The sequence below is a fragment of the Bos indicus genome, chromosome 10 (genome assembly GCF_029378745.1).
Source record: "Bos indicus isolate NIAB-ARS_2022 breed Sahiwal x Tharparkar chromosome 10, NIAB-ARS_B.indTharparkar_mat_pri_1.0, whole genome shotgun sequence".
Lineage (NCBI taxonomy): Eukaryota > Metazoa > Chordata > Mammalia > Artiodactyla > Bovidae > Bos > Bos indicus.
In genome coordinates this window covers 37,172,183-37,194,502 of record NC_091769.1, presented here as the reverse complement: position 1 = coordinate 37,194,502, position 22,320 = coordinate 37,172,183, and the positions used below count along the sequence as shown (strand labels likewise).

General features: G+C 56.5%; 1 protein-coding gene across 1 annotated transcript in view; it reads left to right on the top strand.

The window, feature by feature from the left end:
• The window catches only part of SPTBN5 (spectrin beta, non-erythrocytic 5), a 53,466-nt gene that overhangs the window by 12,653 nt on the left and 18,493 nt on the right, over positions 1 to 22,320 (top strand). Inside the window, exons 7-37 of the mRNA XM_070797331.1 lie at positions 1,289 to 1,427; positions 1,542 to 1,774; positions 2,015 to 2,168; positions 2,256 to 2,456; positions 2,540 to 2,746; positions 4,083 to 4,203; positions 4,891 to 5,012; positions 5,099 to 5,299; positions 5,972 to 6,124; positions 9,216 to 9,346; positions 9,594 to 9,833; positions 10,122 to 10,397; positions 11,449 to 11,689; positions 11,844 to 11,983; positions 12,163 to 12,262; positions 12,993 to 13,163; positions 13,626 to 13,790; positions 14,252 to 14,466; positions 14,848 to 15,031; positions 15,234 to 15,434; positions 15,670 to 15,786; positions 16,836 to 16,993; positions 17,385 to 17,520; positions 17,708 to 17,853; positions 18,578 to 18,692; positions 18,790 to 18,900; positions 19,102 to 19,281; positions 20,668 to 20,871; positions 21,028 to 21,177; positions 21,389 to 21,493; positions 21,900 to 22,067. Of these exons, the coding sequence (XP_070653432.1) occupies positions 1,289 to 1,427; positions 1,542 to 1,774; positions 2,015 to 2,168; positions 2,256 to 2,456; positions 2,540 to 2,746; positions 4,083 to 4,203; positions 4,891 to 5,012; positions 5,099 to 5,299; positions 5,972 to 6,124; positions 9,216 to 9,346; positions 9,594 to 9,833; positions 10,122 to 10,397; positions 11,449 to 11,689; positions 11,844 to 11,983; positions 12,163 to 12,262; positions 12,993 to 13,163; positions 13,626 to 13,790; positions 14,252 to 14,466; positions 14,848 to 15,031; positions 15,234 to 15,434; positions 15,670 to 15,786; positions 16,836 to 16,993; positions 17,385 to 17,520; positions 17,708 to 17,853; positions 18,578 to 18,692; positions 18,790 to 18,900; positions 19,102 to 19,281; positions 20,668 to 20,871; positions 21,028 to 21,177; positions 21,389 to 21,493; positions 21,900 to 22,067 (5,185 nt within the window). The remainder of the gene's footprint in view (positions 1 to 1,288; positions 1,428 to 1,541; positions 1,775 to 2,014; positions 2,169 to 2,255; positions 2,457 to 2,539; positions 2,747 to 4,082; positions 4,204 to 4,890; positions 5,013 to 5,098; positions 5,300 to 5,971; positions 6,125 to 9,215; positions 9,347 to 9,593; positions 9,834 to 10,121; positions 10,398 to 11,448; positions 11,690 to 11,843; positions 11,984 to 12,162; positions 12,263 to 12,992; positions 13,164 to 13,625; positions 13,791 to 14,251; positions 14,467 to 14,847; positions 15,032 to 15,233; positions 15,435 to 15,669; positions 15,787 to 16,835; positions 16,994 to 17,384; positions 17,521 to 17,707; positions 17,854 to 18,577; positions 18,693 to 18,789; positions 18,901 to 19,101; positions 19,282 to 20,667; positions 20,872 to 21,027; positions 21,178 to 21,388; positions 21,494 to 21,899; positions 22,068 to 22,320) is intronic.

The window sequence follows — 22,320 nt, the reverse complement described above, 5'->3', positions numbered from 1 at the left end:
AGTCAGAGAACTAAGATCTCGCAAGATGCATGGCACAGCATAAATAAATAGATAAAAAGATCTAGCTCCCACTGATGCCTAAAATTCCAACCTCTGTAATTGATCCCTTTGGTAAAGCACTGTTCTTTCTAAATAGCCTCTTATTAATTTATTCACTAAAACTAAGCATTTATTGAGTGTCTACTATGTCCTAAGTACTGTTCTAGGTGTTGGAGATTTAGCAGTGAAGAGGGCAAATAAAAATCCCTCCCCTCATAGAGCTTGTATACTACTAAGGAAAACACAAACAGAGATTTTAAAAGACAATAAAGCAGAGTAGGGGCATATGAGGTGCCAACGTGGGCAGAGGGAGTTACACTGAGTGGTCAGAGGAGGTTTACTTTTGAACAAAAACCACCCGCTCAGTGGACACGAGCTTGGGTAAACTCTGGGAGTCGGTGATAGACAGGGAGGCCTGGCGTGCTGTGGTCCATGGGGTTGCAAGCAGTCGGACACGACTGAGCAACTGAACTAAAAGACCAGAAAGAAGTGAGAAACCATAGAGATGTGATGACGGACTATACTAGGGCAGTGTCCCAAAGGGGCACATGCCTGGCATGTTTGGAAAAAAACGTGGAAGCCAAGTGAACAATTTGTAGTTGAGATCAGGGAGGTATGGAGGCCAGGGGTGGTGGCAGAGATCCTGCCGGACCCTGCAGGACACGGTAAAGACTTGGTTTTTACTCAGCAGAAGATAGGAAATCATGGCAGGACTTGAGCAGAGGAGTGACATGATCTAACTTTTATTTTACAGTGATCATTCTGGATGCCATGACAGGAGTAGACTGAAGGGACAAGGGCAGAAGCAGAGAGAACAGTCAGGAAGCTACTGCAGTAATCACTTAGAACAATAGAGAAGTGGGGGTGATGAGAAATGGAGGGGTTCTGCCTTTATTTTGAGTCCAAGGGAATTTGCAAACGGATGAGATGTGGGATGTGAGAAAGCAAGTCATCCAGTTCCTGGCCAGGGCACTGGGAAGGATGGAGTTGCAGTCACCTGAGATGAGGACTGGAAGGAAGGCTTGGGGGTCAGAGGAGGCCTGAACCTCCCAGACTCTCCTTCCAGTTTTTCTGCCTGTTTCTAAAAGGCAGGGACACTGCCCCTAGCACTCCAGGTTAGGATGCTCACAGCCCCAGCCACAGTACTCAGGTTCCTCCAGAACAGACAAGTCCCCCCACCACCAACTGCGGACCCCAAGCTTCCCTGCCATGGCCCAATGTACACCACCCTTATTCTCACATCCCCCAGGCAGCTGGAGATCACCCAGCGCTGGGAGCGGCTCCTCCAGCGGCTCCAAGGGCAGAGGAAGCAGATAGCGGGCATGCAGGCTGTGCTGAGCCTGCTGCAGGAGGTGGAGACTGCCTCCGACCAGCTCAATGAGCTGCAGGTGGGCCCTGGACCAGTGGACCCCTGGGGGAACATAGCAGCATGCACCAGTCCTGGCATTCATGGGGACCCAGCACTCTGGGACGTTAATGACCACTCATCTGTCCCTGGCCAGGTGCTAGTCAGCTCCATGGCCTGTGGGCAGAAGCTGACAGAGGTAGAGAGGCTGCTGCAGAGGCATGAGCTGCTGGAGGCCCAGATCTCAGCCCTTGGAGCCCACGTGAGCCATCTGGCCCACCAGACGATGAAGCTGGACTCTTCCATGGGCACTGCTGTGGAGGTGCTGCAGGCCAAGGCCAGGGCGCTGGCCCAGCTCTACCAGAGCCTCATGTCTCTTGCTAGGTCCAGGTAAGAGCCCACCCAAACTCCTCTACCCTCTCCACAACTTTTCTGTAATCCAGATTACCTCCTGCCCAGGTTTAAACAGTGCTGCCTGGTGACTTCCTGTACCCTGACCTAGTCTCCTCTGTTGCATGATCCAGGGACAGGAGAGCTCCTATCTAAGGGGAGGTGTCTGGGCCTGGTGGGGAACCCCTCCCCAAGTCCCATCACTGCCCAATCCCCTCCGTGGCCCTTGCCATCCCTCAGGAGGGCCTCACTGGAGCAGACGCTGCAGCAGGCAGAGCTCCTGCACAGCTGTGAGGAGGAGGAAGCCTGGTTGAGGGAGCATGGACAGCTGGTGGAGGATGCGTCCCCGGGCCCGGATCTCAGCCAGATCGCAGCGGCCCTGCAGAAACACAAGGTGCTCTCTACCTTGCATCCTGGCTCTTGCCCTCTCCCTGCCATCCATCCCTTCCCTCACCCAGCTCCCTCCTCTGTGCTCCTCCAGGCCCTGGAAGCCAAGCTCCATCGCCACCAGGCCGTGTGTGCTGATCTCGTGCAGAGGGGATGCAAACTGGGAGCCTGCGGGCCCCCAACGGGGCCGGATCCCTGGGAGCGGGCTGAGGTGGTGCAGGGCATGTGGCAGCGGCTCTGGGCCCGGATGGATGAGCAGGGCATGAGGCTGCAGGCGGCCCTGCTCGTCCAGCAGGTAGCAGGGCAGTGGGAACTGGGTGGCCGGGCAGGGAGGGCAGGGTCAGCCCATGTGTGCCCAGCCTGCCGTCCTCCTCACAGTACTTCGTGGACGTGGCGGAGGCAGACTCGTGGCTTCAGGAGCAGCGGTCTACACTGGAGAGTGCATCCTTTGGACAGGACCAGGTGGCCACCGAGGCCCTACTGCGGCAACACCTGCATCTGGAACGCTCTGTGCGCGCCTTCGGGACCGAGCTGCGTCGATTAGATGAGCAGGCACAGGTGGCCACAGCCCAGGCAGCACTCCTGGTACATAGAGACAGGACAGGGATCCAAACCCATGGGCCCCCGACACCAAGTGTGCACTGCGCCCTTGACCGCACAGTGTGGAAATGAGGTGGCCTCTGTGGCCCCTGACGTGCCTTCCCCTGGGGTTGGAAGTGCCCACTCCTCAGCATCATCTCCCCTGCTGTCCTAGCCCAGAGATAGTAGAGTACTGTCTGCCCATAGTTGGAGGACATCAGAGGGTGGTTAGGCATTGCTCACTTCGCCCACAAGTTCCCAGGCACTGATGAGTTTCCTCCAGCAATGTCCCTCTACTTTGACCACCAGGCCTAAGGTGGCCTTTCCCCCTTCGGCCCTATTTGGCTGTCTCTCTCCTGACTAGGCCTTTTTAGGCTTTGGGTGGCCAAATCACTACCCTAGACTGCTTTCTGAACCACCTCCCTCAGTTTATTGAGCCTCCAGTTTAAAAAAGAGAAAAAAAAAAAAAAACACATACCTACATGTTGGGCAGGATGGTTCAGGCCTCTGAGGGTATGCAGTTTCTTTCAAGAAGCTGTACATGTAGCTCAGGATGTGTAAATCACAGCCCTCAGGTCCTGCGCTCACGTTTGGTCCGTCCGCCCTCATCCCACAACTGAAGCGACTTAGCATGCACACACCCTCATGCCAAGGAAGCTCCATGTCCCGGGTGCGTGCAGACCTGCTGCATGGGTCCTCGTGTCTTGGAAAGGGCCTGGTGGCATAGTCGGTACCGATCACCAAGACCAGACTACCAGGTCTGAAAGTTCTGTGGTTCTAACTTAGCTGAGGTTGAGCTATCTCTTTTCTTTTGCATTTATTCCCTGGACCATATAATCAACAATTTTGGAAAACAGAACCACAACATGTTAGCAGTTGTCTGGTCCAGCCCCCTCTCTTTACAGATGAGGTAACTAAGGTTCATAGAGGCCAAGTTACTGCCCTCACACCTGCTGGAGCGGTTGCCCAGCCCCTGCCCAGGGCAGAGACAGCCCTATCCGTATCCCTATCCCTCCCTCCCTCCCTGTGTGGCTATAATGTGTAACTCCTGGCACTGGCATTATATGAACACATGCTGCTTTTGGTATTGCTTTCTTCTGTACTATGTGGCTGCCTTCTCCAGTCTGAGTTGTTTAAATGAATGATGGGAGGCACCTTATCCTTCTTTTGTGGCCTCTACTGCCCAGCCAGCCCTGGCATTGATAGAAGGCTTAGTTCTAATCTCTGGCATTTTCAGACCCTTGCTTTGCCCGGTGGTGGTGGGGAGGTACAGAGATGCCCCCTCTCCTGTGGGTGGGGAGTCACTTTGGCAGCTAAGCAAAGCCTTCCCTCCTCCATACAGAGGGAGCCCCCAGAAGGCTGGAGCAGAACTGATGGAGATGTCACCAGGAGACCTCAGGATGGGACCCAAATTTTAGCACTGCGGGGCAGCCCTCAGATCAAGACAAGCTTCACCTACAGAGGTATAAGGCCAAGACCCCACATGAGCACCTTAACAGAGCACCAGCAATCTGTGTGGGTCTTGGGGGCATCCAAAGACTGAAGGGAAGAAGTTAAGGAGAGGAGGAAAGATATGAAGCTGCCTGAAATTCTGTTTTCCTTTGTTCCCCTCCCTTTCCAGTCTGTCTCTGTGCCTCTTCCTTTTCCTCAACCCCTGAGTGGCCAGCCTGGCTGCTGCTGCTGTGATGTCTGACCCCTGCCCGGGCCAGAGACACAGAGGGACAGAGACCCCCCTATCTGGAAGGCCAGCCTGGGCTCCCCGCGACCTCTCTATGCCCCAGCTCCTGCCACCAGAGCCTCTTTGCCTCTGCCTCTGTAAATGCTTACCAAGCTCACCTAGCCCTTGAAATCTTTCCCGACAGCCCCAGCCTGTTCTGGCCGTCTTCCACCCCCTGGGCCCCCAGAGTATTCATTTCACACACTGCGCGTTCTGCTTATCCATGCACAGTCCTGGGAAGTGTCCTAGGTCTGTGGGCATAAGGCCTTCAGGAGCTCAGGAAGCTCTGGCCCTCATCCTCCTCTGGCCTGCAGGGCTCCTGGCACAGGACTGAGTCATGAATAATCCGCCCCCCTCCCATCCCCACTGGCCAACTCCTGGCTTAAGAAGAAGCACAGGGCCAGTGTGGCCCTGAGAACCTGTGTTCCCACAGGCACGCAATTCACCCAGCTCCCAGGAGAGGCCCAGCAGCCCCCACACCAGATGGACCCCAACACCCCAGGAGGCTGCCAGGCCACAGTGGCCCTCAGGCACATCATGGGACAGGAAGCTCAGGTATAGCTGCTGGCCCACCCTGCCAAGCCTTCTGCTCCTTGCTGGGAGCCCTTCCAGACATGCTGACCTCTGTCCTGTGGGCACAGGTGGTGTCTGCCCTGAGCTCTCCGAAGATAGGCCCAAGAAACCCAGGGGCCTGGCGTGAGGTTTTCTGCCACTCTGGTCTGTGGCGCACCCAGAAGATGACCCTCCCAGATGAGCCTGACCCTGGCTTTGACCCCAACACCATCCTCCAGACACAGGACCGCTTGAACCAGGACTATGAGGGCCTGAGGGCCCAGGCAGAGGTAACACTCCTTGTTCATGGAATGTTTGCTCCCTTAGTCTGGATCCTGGGCCATGAGCCCAGGGACAGAGCGGTGACAGGACGCGTTCCCTGCCCTCGAGGAGCTTGGGTCAGGGCAGAGAAGGTGTGAAACAAGTCATTAGACGGATCTGGGTGCAATGGGAGCATGAAGGGGAGGTCAGGTGAGGGCGGGGAATCGGGAGGCATCTCTGAGGGATGGATGTTTAGGCAGAGACTTAAACAATGAGAAGCTGAGAGCAGGTGAGTCAGGGGCATGGCAGGGGGAGATGGTGGGGAAGAGTGTTCTGAGCAGGACCTGGGCAAAGGCAGGAAAGAGGCCCAGTGGAGGAGCGAAGACCAGGGTGCCTGGAGCACAGCAGGGAGGCCTGGGAGCAGCTAGAGGAGAGCCTGCAGAGGAAGGGGCGGGTGGCAGGGCCAGACTCAGGGAGAAGCGCAGATTGTACCCAAGAGCGAAGGATGTGAGTAGGATAAGAGCCACGAGCACGCTCTGCCGGGCCCTCTGCCAGAGGGTGGAGGGCCCAGCAGTGGGACAGGGACTGTTGCTGGGCCTGGCCTTGGATTCTGCGGGTTGGGAGGTGATGGAGGACCTGCTGTCAGCGCCGCATGGCAGGCACTGGCCCTCACCCCAGCCTCTGGGCTGGCCTGTCCTCAGCGCCGCAGGGCCCAGCTGGAGGAGGCCGTGGCCCTGTTTGACTTCTATGGCTCATGTGGGGAGCTGCAGTCCTGGCTGACCAAACAGACAACGCTGTTGCAAATGCTGCAGCCCGAGGCCAACAACTTGGAAGTTATGCAGCTCAAGTATGAGGTACCTTGCTGCTGAGGGGGGTCTTGCCTGCTTGGCCCTGCTGCTCTGATGATTCCTGTCCTGCTCCCTCCTCACTCCTCCTGCCTCTCTCTTATTCACTCCTGTGCTCCATGTCAGCTGTGGGCCTGTCTGGGAGGAGGGAGAGGAGGATTTGGCCTTGAATTATTTTTTTTTAATTGAGGTATAATTAGCATTTAACACTGTATTTTTTCAGGTATAATTAGATGTCATATATCACAAAATGACCACACTGTAAATCTAGTAACATCCACCAGCATACACGCACAGTAACAAAAGTTTTATTTTATAAGTGTGTGCCCTTCACCCATCTCACCCACTCCCCATGCCTCCCCTATGGCAACCACCAATCCATTCTCTGAATCTATGATCTTGGGTTTTTTTAAATCACATATGTAAGTAGGATCATATGGTGTTCGTGTTTCTCCATCTAACTTATTTCACTTAGCATGATGCTGTCAGGGTCCATCCATGTCATCCAGATTGGCAAGATTTCAGTTCTTTCTTGGGGCTGAATAATATTCAGTGCTCGTGTGTGTGTGTGGCGGGGGGCGGGGGGCGTTTTCTTTGTCCTTTCATCCACTGATGGACGCTTAGGTTGTTCCCACACCTTGGATTTTGTAAATAATGCTGCAATGAACATGGAGGTGTATATATTTTTTGGAGTAGTGTTATTTTCTTCAGATAAATACCCAGAAGTGGAATGGCTGGATCATGTGGTGCTTCTATTTTCTATTTTTTGAGGAACATGCATACTGTTTTCCATAGTGGCTGTACTAATTTACATTCACACAAGCAGTGCACAGGGGTTCCCTTTTCTCCACATCCTCACCAACGCTTATGTATTGTCTTTTTGATAATAGCCTTTCTAACATGTATGAGGTGATATCTCAGTGGTTTTAATTTCCATTTCCCTGATGATGGTGATAAGCATCTTTTCATGTAACTGTCGACCATCTGTATGTTTGCTTATTTTAAATTGTATTATTTGATTTTTTGCTGTTAAAATGTGTAAGTTCTCTGTACATTTTGGATATTAACCTTCTACCAGATGTATGATTTGCAAATGTTTTCTTCCATTCTCCCATAGGTTGCCTTTTCATTTTGTTGATGTTTCCTTTGCTGGGCAGAAGCTTTTTAGCCACTTGTTTAGTTTGTTTTTATCACTTTGCTTTTGGTGTCAAATCCAAAAAAAATCATTACCAGACCAGTGTCACGGAGCTTACCCCACCGTGTTTTCTTCTAGGAGCTTTATGATTTCAGGTCTTACATTCAAGTCTTTAATCCATTTTGTGCTAATTTTTATGCATAGTATTAGAAAGTGTTCCAGTTTCATTCTTTTGCTGCCAACTGTCCAGTTTCCCCAACACTATTTTTTAAGAGACTGTCCTTTCCCCAGTGTATAGCCTTTGTAGTCTATAGCTCCTTGGTCATCAAATTAATTGACCATATATGCATGGGTTTGTTTCTGGGTTGTCCGTTCCATTGATCTATATGTCTGTTTTTATCCCAGTACCATGTGTCTGCCTGCAATACGGGAGACCCGGGTTCAATCCCTGGGTTGGGAAGATCCCCTGGAGAAGGAAATGGCAACCCATTCCAGGATTCTTGCCCAGAGAATCCCATGCACAGAGAAGCCTGGTGGGCTACAGTCCATGGGGTCGCAAAGAGTCAGACACAACTGAGCAACTTCATTCACTTCACTCACCATACTGTTTTGATTTACTATGCCTTTGTTAAAGAGTTTGAAATCAAGGAGCATAATGCCTCCAACTTTGTTCTTTCTCAAGATTGCTTTGGTTGTTCGAGATCTTTTATTCTCCCATACAAATTTTAGTCCTCCAGTCCTTAAGCATAAAATATCTTTCTATTTATTTGTGTCTTCTTTGATTTTTTTTCATCAATGTCTTATAGTTTTTAATGAACAGATCTTTCACCTCCTTGGTTAAATTTATTCTTGTGCTGCGCTAAGTTGCTTCAGTCACGTCTGACTCTTTACAACCCCATGGACTGTAGCCCACCAGACTCCTCTGTTTTGGGATTCTCCAGGCAAGAATACTGGAGTGGCTTGCCAATTCCTTCTCCAGGGGATCTTTCCAACCCAGGGATCAGATCCACCTCTCTCATGTCTCCTGCATTGGCAGGCGGGTTCATTACTACTAGTGCCACCTGGGAAGCCCAAAATTTATTCCCAGATATTTTATTCTTTGGGGTGTAATTGAAAATTTAATTTCTATACACTAATAAGGAACTATCATAAAGAGAAATGAAGAGAACAGTCCCATTTTCAATTGCATTCCCAAAGAATAAAATAAAAAAATTTTATTCCTAGGTATTTTATTCTTTGGGATGCAATTGCAAATGAGATTCTTCTCTTCATTTTTCTTTCTGATAGTTCCTTATTAGTGTATAGAAATTGAACATATTTCTGTATATTGAGTTTTGTATCCTACAACCTTACTGAATTCATTTATTCTAACAGTTTTTTGGTGGAATCTTTTTTAAAATTTTATTTATTTATTTTTGGCTGTGCTGGGTCTTTGCTGCTGCTCAGGCTTTTCTCTAGTGATGGCGAGTGAGATCTCCTCTCTAGTTGTGGTGTTCAGGCTTCTCATTATAGAGCCTTCTCTTTTGTTACCGACTGTGGGCTCCAGGGCATGTGGGCTTCAGTAGTTGTACATGTGGGCTCAGTTGTGGCTCCTGGACTCTCGAGAACAGGCTCAGTAGTTGTGGCACATAGGCTTAGTTGCCCCATTGGCACATGGGATCTTCCCCGAGCAGGGATTGAACCCGTGTCTCCTGCATTACCACGTGGATTCTTTAGGGTTTTCTATATATAAAATCTTGTCATCTGCAAATAGTGACAGTTTGGCTTCTTCCTTTCCAGTTTGGATGTCTGGTCTTGAATTTTTAAAGGGCTATCCCAGCCCTTTAAGGACACAGACCCCTGTCCTTCCAGAGGGATGCAGATCAAACATCTCTGTAGCAGTGCATATCTGAGGTCATTCCTAGTATTAAGGGGACTGTAGGAAGAGAAAAGGCCTCCTCCAGGCCTGGAATCTCCTTTCCCTAGAACTTCCTCACTGCCCTGGCTGTGGGAAGAGGCCTCTGGACTGAGGTTAACAGCTCCGCTGAGCAGCTGAAGCAGAGGTGTCCTGGAGGTTCCCCCCAAATCCAGCTACAGCAGGAGGAACTGAGCCAGAGGTGAGAATGAAGCGGGAGTGCTGCTGAGTGGGGAAGGCTGGCTAGTGCCCAGGCCTGAGTACCTGCTTACCTGACTCCTGAGATGCCAGTAAAGAAAGACTAGAGGCGTCAGGGATGGGAAGAGAGGGTATGGGGACGGCCGGCCAGCCAGCTCTTGTCACGCAAGCCTTGACCAAGGCCCCAGGTTGGATGGAGAGGTGTCCCTGTGACATGACATCCCGGAGACAACCCTGTTCCCTCGGCCCAGGTGGGAGCAGCTGGAGGCCCTGAAGAAAGAGAAGGAAACGCAGCTGGTGTGCACAACGCACGTGTGCAGTTTTCTGCAGGAGTGTGGATCCACACGGGTCCAGCTGCAAAACCTGGTACTCCAGCTAGAAAGCTTGGAGCTGGGGAACTCAGAGGATGGCCACCATGTTCTGCGAGTGGGCCAGCAGAAGATGCTGGTGCTGGAGAAATACATTCGTCACCTGCAAAGGGCGGCTAGCAAGTATGGCTGGGATTCAGCACAGCAAAGCCCCGAGCAAGGCTCTGGAGTGGGGAGGAGGACAGAAACTGAGGTGGGAGGATGGGTGGGGTATGCCATCGGAAGGGCAGGGCACAGATTGGGAAACAGTGTGAGAACATGCTCATGGTGAACAAGAGCCACCCATGCTCGCTGCCCCTCCATTGAGGGTGAGGGGGCAGTTCAGAGTTGCCACCACTTGCCCTGGGGAACATACACCTGAGCCCAGGGCCAGGGGTGGGGCACTGACTGGGCGGTGGGTCCTGTCCACAGGGTTGAGGAGATGGCCCCGGCCGAGAGCCCGTCCCTGCAGGGACACGTGGAGACACTGCAGGGGCTGCTGGAGCGAGTGCGGGAGCAAGTGGCCCAGCGGGCCAAGGCCCGGGCCCACCGGAGCTTCCTGCAGGAGAGCGAGCGGCTGCTGCTGTGTGCAGACAGTATCCAGGCCAAGCTCCACAGCGAGGAGGAGGCGGTGGATGTGGCCTCAGCCCAGCGGCTGCTGGGGAAGCACCGAGACCTGCTGGAGGAGATCCACCTGCAGCAGGAGAGGTCAGGACGAGAGGGCAGGTGGGGCATGCATTAGGCTGGCCCTGGCCTGTGGGGACGGGGCACCAGGAAGGGACAGATGGGGAGCGGCGTGTCACCAGGGGCGTGGCCCAGGCTGGTGTCCGTCTGGCGCCTAAAGCAGGTTTACAAAGAGGCAGGTGAAACCAAAGACTGGTCAGACATCTTGCATATGTTGGGGAGGCACCCCGGGCAGAGTCTGAGCTTCCTGGAATGTTCTATCCTGTCCAGGCCTGGCCACGCCCCATGCAGGGGAGCCTGGGGGACTGCTCTGTCAGGGTGGCTGAGCCACCTAACCTATTCTGGGTAATACAGACCCCACAGTCCCCTGGAGCAAAAAAAATGGCTCAGCCTCTTGCTGCCCAGGAGTAAGACAACACCCTCCTCAGCACAGCGATGTCTCCCCCCGTCCTGCAGGGGTGGGTGCAGTCTGCGGCCTGTGCCACATAGGAAGGAGCCCTCAGGTGGCCCAGTGGACCCTGAAATGCAGCCCACCCCTGCTAACTAGATGCTACCACCCACTTGAGGGCTGCACCAGCTCAGAGAAGTAGAGCCTTTTCCTAATTCACATGAAGGTGTCACTTGTTCTCAAACTGTGAGCCTGGGGGGCACACCCGGCAGAGGGGTCGCTGCCTTTCCTAATCACTCTAGGCTTCACCCAGGCTTGCGGTGACCCCACAGCCAGGTATGTAGGCGGTCTGAATGATTTCTTCTGGGTGCGCTGCCCAGCTGTCCGCTGGCCTGGGCACTGCCATCATCAGCATGGCCAGCTGGAGCAAGGTGTGACATGCAGGGAGCATGGGAACTAGTGAGTCCCAAGTCCTGGGCTGGGCTTGTTACGTTTGCTGTCTCACCAGTAGCCCAGAGCATAGCTATCCCACAGGATGAGTGGACCCCCGGGGCTTACCCTGGGGTTAACCCTGCCAGTCACCCTTACCTCAGAGCTCCCGGATGAATGAACTGTGTAGGCCAGAGGAGAGGAAGGTTGGCCCAGGGAGCAGACAGGGTTTGACCCTCTGCCTGTCATCCTGGACAGGCTGCAGCAGCTAGAGACTCAGGGCCAGCCCATGGCAGCCTCGGGCTCCCCAGACTTCCGAGAGGCAGCTAGTACCCTGAGGCTCCTGGGCCACCAAGGCCAGGAGTTGAAGGCCGCCTGGGAGCAAAGACAGCAGCAACTGCAGGAGGGGCTGGAATTGCAGAAGTTTGGTCGAGACGTGGATGGTTTCACTGCCTCCTGTGCCAACCATGAGGCCTTCCTACAGCTGGACGTCCTCCAGGTATGGAGCTGGGGGTGTGCAGCTGGGATGCGCCTTCCCCAGGAAGTAGGAGCCTGAAGCCAGGCTGGGCAGGGAGGCCCCTGGGTTGGCAGTAAGTGAGATGGTGCTGACCACTCCCCTCCTCTCAGCCTGACCCCAGTCTCTCTGTCTCTAGGAGGGTGTGGTGGAGGCCCAGAGCCTGATGCAGAAGCACCAGGAGTGTGGGCGGCTGCTGGATGCCCTTGGCTCTAGAGCAGAGGATCTACGGGCACGTGGCAAGAAGCTGGCTCAGAGCCGACACCCCGCTGCACACAAGTAAGCCTGGGCCTGTCTGGACAGGGCCTGCGCAGCCCATTACCCTGAGGCTGGGAGAGTGCCCAGGGAGTGAGGGGACAGCAGGGTGAACCCTGGGCTGTGGTGGGTCCAACCCTTGTGGTGGGCCTCAGGTAGATTGGAGCCTCCACCTACCCTCCCCGACTCCACCTGCCCTGCAGGGTCAGAGAACAACTGCAGAGCATCCAGGAGCAGTGGACCAGGGTCCAGGAGAGGAGTGAACAGAGAAGGAGGCAGCTGCTGGCCTCCCTCCAGCTCCAGGTGAGGGGCTCCCCCCCAGCCCCTGCCCCAGTGCACGAGACCTTCCCGGGAGGAATGCCTCAGAGTCCGCTGCTGAACTACAACTGTGCTGTGCGGGGCACTGCAGTTTACAAAGCACTTTCCCACGTGTTTACCGACCCTCCCAGCACCTCTTGTGAGATGAGTATCATGACTCTGATTTTTCCAGTTGAGGAAAATCAAGGCTCAGGCCACACTGCTCAGAGACAGGGCTGGACCCAAAGTCTAGGCCCCTCCCTTGGCCAGCTGCTCCCCAGCCCCAGCGTTTCTGGCCATGCTCCAGGCTCTTGCATGGGCCCTGGGCTCCAGCTGCAGAGCTTGACTGTTGGATGTCTGTTCTGCCCATGATGGGGGCTCAAACCTGGGCTAGTCCACAGGCCTCCTGGACACAGAGGGCCATCCCTGATCTGATGTGCTGAATCAGGGGGCTCCTGGCCAAACGCCCCTCCTCTCTGGGCACTAGGCACTGTGAGGCCAGACCCTGATTCTCCAGGCTTCTTTCTGCTGCTTTCCCTGAGACGTTTTTCTCCCCATCTGTTTCTTTGTTCCCACTTGGGAGCAATAACCCCTCCCCCCACCTCTCCTGCACCCTAGGATTGGCTCCTCAACCTGCTCTTCCCCTTGGGGCACCCTCAGACCCCTCTTCCACAAGGTCCTCATACCAGCCTTCACCACACTCTGTAATAATCACCCTCCCCTGGTTCCTGGGCAGGAATGGAAGCAGGACGTGGTGGAGGTGATGCTGTGGATGGAGGAGAAGGGGAAGGTGTTGGTGGACGAGCCATCTCGAGAGCCCAGCAACATCATGAGGAAACTCAGGCGGCACGAGGCAGCCACGCGTGAGCTGGCAGCCACCCAAGGGCACGTGGAGGGCCTGCAGCAGGTGAGGGATGCTGGGCCCAGGGTGTGGGGCCTGCTCAGCTTCATGTTTCTACTGCAGGAAGGATGGATCTCACTCCCCAGAGCATTAGCATCCCCTAGCTTCCTCCTTCACTCAGCGGGCAACCCCGGTCTTAGCACGCAAACCAGCCCAGAGAGCTTTTCTCGTCCCTTCCACTCAAGTCTAAGAGGCAGCCCCCGAGCCTCCTGCCTCCACCTGGACACGGTCCTCCCACCAGCTGTCCAGTGCCTGCTCACGCCACACTATTTCCAGGCATCAGAGGAAAGCCCTCCCGCCAGTGCCCACAGATCTGGGGCCATGTGAACAGATGGAGGCACCCTTGCGGCCTGTGGAGTGCAGCTTGCAACCAGTCACTCCCACTGCTGCCCCCGGACCCAGCCCACCACGGCCACTCCCAGTACCAGCAGCTCAACCAGACACCCCAGGCCTTTGTGTCCACTGTAGGTCGGGACAGAGCTGCTGAGCAGCAGGCCCCATGCCCAGGAGGACGTGCAGACCAGGCTTCAGGGCCTAAGTAGCAAATGGGAAGATTTGAGATGCAAGATGGCAGAGCATGGGAAGCAGCTCCAGCAGGCTCGGCAGCAGGACCAGCTCCTGCGGCTGCTACAGGTGGGCCCAAGAGAGGGGAGGATCCAGGAGGGAGCCTGAATAGACAGGAGGGGCTGAATAGACAGGAGAGGAAGTGGGGAGAGGAGGAGTCAGGGCGCTCTGCTGACTCTGGAGCGGCCCTGAAAAGTCCTGCAGCCTTTGGAGGCCTCTAGCCTGTGGCCCGTTGACCCCAGCTACCCACCGTTGGCCGATCCAAGACTGACCCCTGTGTGCCCGTACATGCTCAGCACGACTTGAGTCTCCCTGAGAGGCAGAAGTGAGAGAGGACGGGGGCACTCATGAGGTTCTGGGAGAAGGATTGGGCACCGCGGGTTGGAGGTAGACAGTGGCAGGGACAGAAGTCCCCAAACGGTCCTTTTGAATCTGGCGTGCTGCTAGCCCTGCAGCCTTAGCGTCCAAGAAGGGCCACTTGCCAGTCTGCACACAGGCAGCCTAATGCAGCACCCTGTATCCCTCCCCAGGAAGCCAGAGAGAAGATGGAGCAGCTAGAGGGGACTGTGCAGAGGGCAGACGTGGGACAGGACCTGGGCTCCAGCCAGGGGCTGCAGAAACAGCATTGCCAGCTGGAGGCCGAGAGCCAGGCACTGGCCAGCAAGATGGCTGCCCTTGTCCCCGAGGCCCGTCAGGCAATCAGTTCCCAGGCCATCATGGAGGAGACCCAAAAATACCTCCAGAGGTACTTGGCTGCTTGTCCCACCCCCACCCCATTGTGTGTAACTCCCATCATATGAACCTGGGGGCGGTTTCACCCAGTGGGCCCAGCAGAGTGGCACCTCAAGGCCCTGAGGTTGTCCATGCCTCCTTCCCTTATGAGTGGAGTCACTTCTACGGTAGGAGAGTCAGAGACCCCAGCCAGTCTTCCTAAGCACCCCACAGTCTAAAGCCAGGGAGGTCATCAGGGTGGGAGCTTGGGCCCTGGGCCTTTCCAGCTGCCTCCCCATCTTCAGATGTTCCCCGACCCCTGCCTCTTCCTTTGTGGCCCCTGACTGGGATGAGGAAAGCACTGGGCACTGGACCTCGCCTGTTCCCAGCCTTTCTGTCTCCTCTGTCCACCCAGGTTCGAGGCCCTGCAGGGACATCTGGCCAGCCGGCGACGGCAGCTGCAGGCCTCGGTTGAGCTGTACCACTTCCACCACCTGAGCAACGCGGAGCTCGTGTGGGTGGCAGAGCACATGCCCACGCCCAGCGCCAGCTCTGCTAAGTGCCCAGATGGTGCCCACCGCCTTCTCCACAAGCACAAGGTAACAGTCCCCGTTTCCTCCCAGGATCCCTGACGTGCCTTTCCCAGAGCCTCGATGCCCTCCTCCATGACTCAGAGTCCTGATTTCCAAGTCTCTGCCCCCAGCCCTTCTCTGCCTGCAAGGCACATCCACGGCTCTGTTCCGGGCCCCCTGTGGCTAACGAGTGCCCTAAAATAGCGCCCTTTATGCTGTTCTGTGGCAGGAACTCCGGGTGCAGGTGAGAGCCCACCAGGGACAGGTGCGACGGGTGCTGGGCTCCGGACGACACCTCGCAGCCTCCGGGCACCCCCAGGCCCAGCACATCATGGAGCGGTGCCAGGAGCTGGAAGGCCGCTGGGCGGATCTGGAGCAGGCGTGTGAGGCACAGGCCCGGCACCTGCAGCAGGCTGCTGCCCTCCAGGAGGTATGATGCAGAGGCCACAGGGTCAGGGGGAAGTAGTCAGAGTTGGGCAGCCTCTTCGGGTGAGGTCTGTGGGACCTGGAGCTCTCAGGGAGCTGGGTCAGTGGTGAGAACTCGGGGCCCAGAGCTGCCTAGTCTCCATGGGAACAGAAGCCTTCTTTCTGCCTGTTTGATGTCCCCAAGGGTGATGGAGGGTCCATCTGAGAATGTCAAGGTGAGTTGACTCCATTCTTGCCAGTGTTTCCTGGACGCATCAGAGCTGGAGGACTGGGTGGAGGAGAAGTGGCCGCTGGTGAGCAGCCAGGACTATGGTGGGGATGAGACAGCCACCATCAGGCTCATTAAGAAGCACCAGGTAGTGTGTGCTGAGCTTCCCCGCTGTGGTCTGGACTGGGGTGATGACAGGCCATGAGGACGGGGTCTTTCACACACCCAAAGGCAGAGCCCTGCTCTTTCTTCCTGAAGACTGTCCAGCCCCTCCCCCCAAACCCAACCCTGCAGTGCCCCCTGCCCACCCCCAGTTGCCCGCCTCTTCAGACACCACCCCTTTGAAGAGCCCTCCCTCTTCTTGCATCTCCATAGTGGTCCACACTCTTGTGGCCTCAGGATTTCTCTGCCTTCGCTTCTCGTTTCTTTTCCTCCCCCTGGCACTTTCCTGCTCTCTTGGGGGTCACCTGTTCCAGCCATCCCCACATCTTCCACAGGCTTCTCCTTCCCACACTTTGAATATCATCCTTTGAGTTAACCATCCCTGAAACCTACCTCATCAGCATCCCCTATTAAAGTAAGAGAGGCCTGGAACACCCTCATCCTTCCTGGAATCTGACTCTCAGAACCACATGTGAGCCCTGAATCCCAGAGCAATCCTGCTTGCTGTTACCACTGAAGTATCCACCTGTCTGGGCATTTTGTCTACCTATCCCTAGTGGTCAGTGTTTGAGGGTCTGGTGACTGAGGGCTTTCGGGGGGCCATTCCTAAGGGGCGTGCCCTTAGCCAAAGCCCCATAGAGCTTCCATCTCCCGGGCATCCTGGACTGCTCACTTGACTCCGTCCATTTTCATACTGGGAGACTGGGGCCCAGTACCTGCCTCCCGTAGCCTCTCTTCCTTGGCCCAGAGGACCCAGCGTTCACTTTGCCCTGCTAAATAGTGAGCCCTCTGCAGGCACAGACTGCATTTTCACTTTCTTGGAACAATAAGAACTCCCATCACTATTGGGCAGATGAGTGATCGGTGTGTGAGTGAGCGGATGGGTCAGGGTGGGTGGGTGGGTGAGTGTGTGGGTGGGTGGGTGAGTGGAAGGAGGAACAGGATGGGTGTGTGATCAATGGGTTGAATGATCAGGAGGGTGGGTAGATGGATAGATGAATAAATCACCCCAGCCTGAGCCTTGTGTGCTGGCAGGCCCTGCAACAGGACCTGGCTCGTTGTTGGAGCTCCGTGGAGGAGCTTGACCGGAGAGCCCAAACCCTCACTGGCCCCGAGGGCCCTGCCCAGCTGGGCGTGGTGCAGAAGAGGCTCCGGGAGCGGCTGCAGGCCCTGCAGGAGCTGGCAGCCACACGGTGAGGGGCGCTGTACCTCTCCCCAGGCTTAGGCAACCTGGCCATGGTTGATTGTTTCCATACCTTAACTCTGATTGGAAGGAGCCCATGACCCCAGGCCCACAGAGCTGACAGATGGCTCCTTGCTGTGTATTGCTCCCTTCTTTTCATAAATTCCTCAGTGAGGGCCCACTGGGCAGGAACTTGGGCCCCCAGCTCCCCATTTCTTCCCCCTACCTACACCTTCACCTGCCCTGCCCTGGCCTTCTTTACGTCTCCCCGAATCCCCAGCCTCAAGCTTAGGCAGGAAACATGAATAACCTCCTCCTTCAGGCCACCCACGTTAGCTGGGTCAGCTGTCCTCAGGGGTGTGGGCAGCTAACTTCGGGGGAACCGTGGGCTATCCCCACAGGGACCGGGAGCTGGAGGGGACCCTGAAGCTGCACGAGTTCATGAGGGAGGCTGAGGACCTGCAGGGCTGGCTGGCCAGCCAGAAGCAAGTGGCTGGAAGAGGAGAGAGCCTTGGGGAGGACTATGAGGACGTCCTGGTGAGAAGAGGCTGGGGCCAGGGGCCGGCTGGGCTGTGTGTAGAAGGGGCTTATGAGTCCTGGCTGAGGACAGGCCTTCTGAGTAGTGGGGGCAGGCGCCCAGATGTCAGTGGGGGCCTCGTTCCCTGGGCCGCTTGCTGTCTCGCCAGCTGGGGCCACCCTGTCACCTCTTCCCCTCTCTCCTCAGCATCTCTGCACCAAGTTTTTCAGGTTTCAGCGCACAGTAGAGATGGGTGGCCAGCGGGTGGCAAGCTGCCAGCAGCTGGCAGAGAAGCTGCTGGAACGAGGGCACAGAGCAGCCCCCAGGGCCCATCAGATGCAGCAGCATCTGCAGTGAGTGCCGGGCAGACCCAGGGCATGGGCTCGGGGAAGGGTGCTGGGCAGATAGGTCCCGGGAGACTTAGAGAGGGCGCATGCGCCCAGGGCCACACTGGCTCTGTCTGCCCTGATGGGGAGGCACTGCTTTCAGGGATGCCAAGCCTGCCATGGGTGGCTGTGCCATGGGTGCCTGTGGGTGGTGAAGGGAAGCAAGGAGGGGTGTGCAGGTCAGAGAGCCCTGCCCAGACCCCCAGGGGCGCTTTTCCAAACCCCTGACTCTCAGGACTTGGAGGGGCTGTGGGGACTGCCTGGCTCCCCACGTGCTGGTTTGAATCCTCCCCCAACCTGTGATATTTGAGGCAGGGTCATCCCGGGTCATAACCCCTAGCCGGACCCAGCCCTGGGAGCTCAGGGAGAGTTTGCTGAGTACATCAGGAGGGCAAAAGAGAAATTACAATCTGATTGACTTATTAAGACTTGAAGGCACAAGATGTAAGGAGTATCAAAGAGCTCAGAAATTAGGAAAGTGTTGCGTGTGACAACAGCAGAGGGCTGAATTCAAAGCAAAGGTAGAAAGAGAGGCTCCCGGCCACGACCAGACAGGAGGGAGGGTTTAGAAGGGGCGATGTGGGCCAGTCCTGGATAAAGTGCAGAGAGGAGGAGGGCTAACCAGCCTGGCGAGGGGTCGAAATGAGGTGTTAAATCAATGGCTGATCTGCCACCCGTCTCCCGTGAGTAGGGCTGCCTGGTCAGAGCTGTGGGAGCTGACCCAGGCCCGAGGCCGCCTGCTCCGAGATGCTGAGGCCACCCTTAAGGTTCACCGAGACATGTTGGAAGCCCTCACCCAGGTCCAGGTGTGAGCCGGGGGTGGGAGGATCAGGGGGACGTTTCCTTCTAGAAGTGGATCCTGACCCAGCACCACACCCTCCATTCCTGATCCCCTTTCTTCAGGAGAAAACCACCAGCCTCCCCTGTGACGTGGCCCAGGACCTGCGTGGGCTGGAGCCCCAGCTGAGGAGACATGAGGGGCTGGAACGTGAACTCATGGGCATTGACCAGCAGGTGAGCCCTGCTCTGGCTGCCTCTCCCCCTCGGGGCCCCTCAGGCCTGCCCGTCTGCTCTGCAGCTTTCCCCACTCTCGGAGCTGCCAGTCGGGCCCACTGCACTCCAAGGGCAGGACCCCAGGGGGAGCTGTGGGACAGGGCAGGCCCTTCATCTCTAGGAGGACACAACCCTTCCCTCTTATCCCCACCCTGCCCCCAGCTGCAGGAGCTGCTGGAGATGGGAGGCACGGTGCAGAAGCTAGGGCCCGGGCCGCAGGCCCATGCAGTACAGCAGAGGCAGCAGGCCCTGGTGCAGGCCTGGGAGACCCTGAAGCTGCGAGCAGAGCAGCGCCGGGCCCAGCTCGAGCGGGCATGGCTCCTGGCCCGCTTCCACATGGCGGTGAGGGTTCTTCCTTCCCCAGGGCTGTGTGTGTGTGTATGTGTGTGATGCTGTGAGTGTGCATGCATTAATGAGGCCCTCCAACTCTGGAGGCAAAACAGATGTGAACATAAGGAAGAGTCCTGGGCACATGCTGGTGTCTGCCAGAGGGCTGAGTACAGGGGTGCAACAGTGACTCCTTAGTTTTGGGTTGACACCAGCTCGTGTGTGACAGTGCAGTCAGGACATAGGGTTACCAGCCAGAGCTCAGGAGGGAAAACAGCCCAGGGAAGCCCATAACTGTTGCTGCTGCTGCTGCTAAGTCGCTTCAGTTGTGTCCGACTCTCTGCGACCCCATAGACGGCAGCCTGCCAGGCTCTGCCATCCCTGGGATTCTCCAGGCAAGAACACTGAAGTGGGTTGCCATTTCCTTCTCCGATGCATGAAAGTGAAAAGTGAAAGTCGCTCAGTCGTGTCCGACTCTTAGAGACCCAAATGTCCTAGACGACGACCTCTGGATCAGCCAGCATCTCTTGTAACATCTGTGTTGAGCTCTCTGCTAGGAGCTGTTGGTGGGGAGAGGGGGTAATACAGAGCATATGTAAGACAGAATCACTGCCATCAGGGAGCTTGTCTAGCTGGGAGATGAGCCTTGGGAGTCAGATTGGGACAGAGGGCCCTGGCCATCGCTGTCCCAGTACCTGGTAGACTGGGAGACTCAAACTTTAACACAGTAAAAAGGCTTGAGGCCCACCTTTAGAGGCTCACCTTTAGAGGCCCACCTCTGCCACTTTCTAGCAGCGTGGGCTTGAGCAAGGCCCTGACCCCAGCTTGTTACCCTCGTGTGTGAGCGCCTGGAGGTTACAATCTCCTGCGCACTTGTTGTGCTATTTACCCTGCTTCGTTTGTGTACTGAGCTGTCAGGACTAGGATCTAAGGCCCCTCCAGCTCTAACATGTGTTTGCATGTAAATCAACAGAAGACTTTATAAATACAAAACCAGAGATTCAGAGGACAAGGTAGGCAGTGAGATGTCAGGGGGCAGGGGTGGCTCCACAGGGAAAGAAGGCCTTGGCCCTTGATGAATATGGAAATTTGGAAGGGATGGAAGGGAGGAAAAGAACTTCTAAGCAAGAGGGGCAGCGAAAACCCAGGGTGGAGAGAAGTGCCAGGCAGGGCAGGAGGAGGCTGGCTTGGCCCTTGTGCAAGTTTAGTGACCTGGGAAAATTGGGTTGGATGACAGTGGAGGAACCAGGTGACCACAGGCCTCACGAGCCTCATCTGAGGTCTGACCCAGGACAGCTCAGGCCACTCCAGTGCGTGCACTCCAGGCGGGCTGTGGTTGTGGCTCAGAGCCCAGTTCTCTGCCACCCAGCCTAGCTCTCCCTCCATCTCCCTGGGATCCAGGTGCGGGACTACACCTCCTGGGTGGCCAGCGTGTGGCAGGAGCTGCAAGTGGAGGCAGGTTCCCAGGAGCCTGGGAGCGGCCCACTGAAGCTCAGCGCCCACCAACAGCTTCGGGCCATGCTGGAGGCCCGGGAGGAGCTGTACCAGCAGGCCGCCCAGCTGGGCCAGCAGGCGCTTCTGGCTGCAGGGACATGCATCACGGAGGTAGGCCCCCCTTTCCCGGTGCCGCCCCCCAGCCTTCCTGAACCGAGCCTGCACCTGATCCCTGTGCCCTTGCCCCAGAGGCTTCCCCTTGGGACCCACGTCTGTCCCATGCAGGCAGCTCTCTGGAGTGCAGGCTCCCCATGTGCCCATCCTCAGGTCCGGGATGGGCTGCAAGCCCTGCGGGACAAGCGGGAGCGGGTATTCCAGGCCTGGGAGCAGAAGCAGGAGAGGCTGCAGGCCATGGGCCAGGAGCAGCTCTTCTTCAGGAAGTGTGGCCGCCTGGACAAGATCCTGAAGGCCCGGGAGGCAGGTGCCCTCACCCCAGAGCCTGCCTAGTGCTCCCTCTTCTCTCCTCTCCCCGGCTCACTCTCTTGCTTCCTGGGACCCTGGCTCTTGCCCTGATGTGGAGCTCAGAGGCCGTGCCCTGCCTCAGCCCAGATGGCTGCAAATGGGGGTGGGGGCTGACTGTCTGAACCATCCCTGGTGGCCTCTCTGACTTCTCCATGGACTGAAACAGGTCCTCCTGAAAACCAGTGCCTTGGGGAGCTCGGTGGAAGAGGTAGAGCAGTTAATCCGCAAGCATGAGACCTTCCAGAAGGTGCTGGCTGCACAGGAGGAGAAGGTAATGGATTCAGGGAGTCAGAGGTGGGATGGGGGCAGTTTGGGAATTTAGGGAGTTCTAAGTGGGGGATGTGGGGGGCTTGGTGTGTACCCACAGTAACGCTGATGTACAGGGGTGGCTAGGAGCCCCTGGTCAGGGCTGACTGAGCAGAATGGGATGTGTGGCTCAGGAGGAGGGCCTGGACAGAGTGGACCACACCGCAGGCACACAGGGCCACGTGGCTCCATGTCACATGGTCATGGGGAGCCAAGGGGGGCAGTCTGGTGAAAGCCAGGGCTGGTTCTGGCTTGCTGGGAGGACCAGCCAGCCCTGAGCCATGCAGTGCAAGAGCGGGTCTTCCCTGTGGGCCAGCCTCTGAGTGGAAGAACAGCAGGCTTTGCTCCCTGACCCCTGACTCTGCCCACAGGAGGCAGCCCTGTGTGAGCAAGTGAAGATGCTCGGAGGCCCCAGGGCACAGGATCTGCTTTGCACAGTGCTGGAGCGCCGGGCTCGGGTGAAGGAACTGGTGGAGAGTCGGCAGCATGCCTTGCACACCTCCCTGCTGGTGGTTGCCTTCATCAGGGCCACCACCCAGGTCAGAGACCACCCCAGCCCAGTGCCATGCACTCGGGCCACGTCTCCCAGTTCCAGATGATGTCCACCTTCGCAGCTTGTTCAGGCCTCGCCACAGCCCTGTGATGAGGACACTGAAGTTTGGAGAGTTAAATGGCTTTCTGAGAGGCCATGCTGGAGCCTAGACGTTTGATTCGAAGACCCTGTGTGTGGAGACCCCTCTGCTTCCTAAGCTCTTGCAGACCCAGGGCAAAGAGAGGCACTGGGAGGGAGCA